The sequence below is a fragment of the Panthera uncia genome (assembly GCF_023721935.1).
Source record: "Panthera uncia isolate 11264 chromosome E2 unlocalized genomic scaffold, Puncia_PCG_1.0 HiC_scaffold_19, whole genome shotgun sequence".
NCBI lineage: Eukaryota > Metazoa > Chordata > Mammalia > Carnivora > Felidae > Panthera > Panthera uncia.
The window spans coordinates 10,853,798-10,855,576 of NW_026057588.1; the positions used below are offsets into that span (position 1 = coordinate 10,853,798).

The window sequence follows — 1,779 nt, forward strand, 5'->3', positions numbered from 1 at the left end:
AGGGAGGAGGGGCCGGGGGCAGGACATCTGGGTCTGAGGGAGGAGGGACCGGGGGCAGGACATCTGGGTCTGAGGGAGGAGGGAGGGGCTGGGGGCAGGACTCCTGGGTCTGAGGGAGGAGGGACGGTGGTGGGGGCACAGAGCAGGCAGGTGGACTCCTGGATGTGAGGGAGGAGGGGCTGGGGGGGCGGGGCTGCCTGGACTCCTGGGTCCCCGGGCAGGGACAGGATGAGGCTCCAGGAACTTCGGGGCCCCGGGGACAGGTGCTCACTCACCGGGCGCCGCAGTGCCCCCTCCAGAAGCTGTGGGCTGGGGCCTTGGCGAGCTGGTACATGTGTCCACAGTACTTTCCGCCGGGGAAGAGCGCGCTCAGTTCTGCATGCATGTAGCGGAAGATGAGGGCCAGCTTGGCCAGCTGTCGCCTGCAAGGATGGGCTCTGAGGGCCTGGGCTGGACCTCGGGGCTCGCGCTGGCACCTGTGCCTGCTGTGGGGGACTCTACCCACAGGGACCAGGCCCCCCAGGCTCTGGCAGGGTCAGCCTATCACAGTCCTGACGCCTCCCCTCTGCGAGCCTCGGTTTCCTCCTCTGGGAAGGAAAGGGAGGCGCTGCCCACCAGCCCAGCCAGCCCCCAGCCTCCACCTGCAGCCCCACCGGGGCTGCAGGAGAAGCCCGGCCTCATCCGGCCTTGAACCAGCTCTGTGGGATTCCTGACATCTGTTGTAGCCCACCAGTGCTGAGGGCTTTGACCGTGGTCTTGGAGCAGGTTGTGCTTGGGGGCCTTCTTGTTTTTAGCAGCACAGAGCGGGGGGGCCCCCCGTGTTTCCTTCTGCCAGCTGCCTCCCCGGGGTACTGGTCGGGACTTGGGGAGCAGCAAAGGGGAGCTCTGACACTCAGCTGTGTCATTTTGGGGAGGTTCCTTTTTCTCCCCCCTTAAGTCTCAGTTTCCTCAACTGTGAAATGGGCATGAGTGCGGGATAAGTACAGCCCCTGTCTTAAGAGGGAAGCTAAGAGGATTCTTCCATATCTCATGTGTCAATGCCCAGCGACACCTGGCATGCAGTTGGCACTCAGTACGTGTTAATTATTATTAGTTTGTATTATTTTATTTTATTTATTTTTTTAATATATGAAATTTATTGTCAAATTGGTTTCCATACAGAGTTTGTATTATTTTAAATGTATATTTAATTTTGAGAAAGGGAGAGCATGAGCAGTGCGGGGGGGGGGGGGAGCGGAGAGAGCGGGGGACAGAGGATCCGAAGCGGGCCTTGAACTCAAGAACCACGAGATCATGACCTGGGCTGAAGTTGGATGTTTAACCGACTGAGCCACCCAGGCGCCCCCAGGCGTGAATGTCTTAAGAGCCAATTCTGCATGCCAGAATAATTGTAACTGTGCCTTGGCATTTTCATTTGAAACACAGATAATGTTGTTACGAAGGGCATTCTTTTGATCACTTCCTTATAACAGTTTGGGTATTATAGTGACCTTTAAAAAATGATGGGTAGGTAAGTAGTGTGGCCTACACATTTCATTTCAGGATGAATCTAAGGAGACATTACGAAGTTTTTACCGGACATGGTTGAGAGCTTCCTGGTCCACACCTTGTTTTGTTCTGGGCTCTAGACCCCAAGCCTCGGCTACTCCTGTCACTCAGGAGCCCCTTCCCCAGAGTTTAGAGGAGGAGGCTACAGACAAGCCCTAGGTCCTGAGCTAGCTATTCTCAGGAACCAAGGGGCGGGGGGGGGGGGGGGGGGGGGGGGGGGGGGGGGGGGGG

The 1,779-nt window shown here is 57.4% G+C and overlaps 1 protein-coding gene across 3 annotated transcripts in view; it reads right to left on the reverse strand.

The window, feature by feature from the left end:
• Positions 1–1,779, reverse strand: part of CBLC (Cbl proto-oncogene C) — a 12,425-nt gene that overhangs the window by 9,257 nt on the left and 1,389 nt on the right. For all 3 annotated transcript variants that reach the window (XR_007455593.1, XR_007455591.1, XM_049620847.1), the window contains exon 2: positions 276–422. Coding sequence is in view for 1 of the 3 variants with exons in the window: in XM_049620847.1 (XP_049476804.1) it covers positions 276–422 (147 nt within the window). In the remaining 2 variants the exon portion in view is untranslated. The remainder of the gene's footprint in view (positions 1–275; positions 423–1,779) is intronic.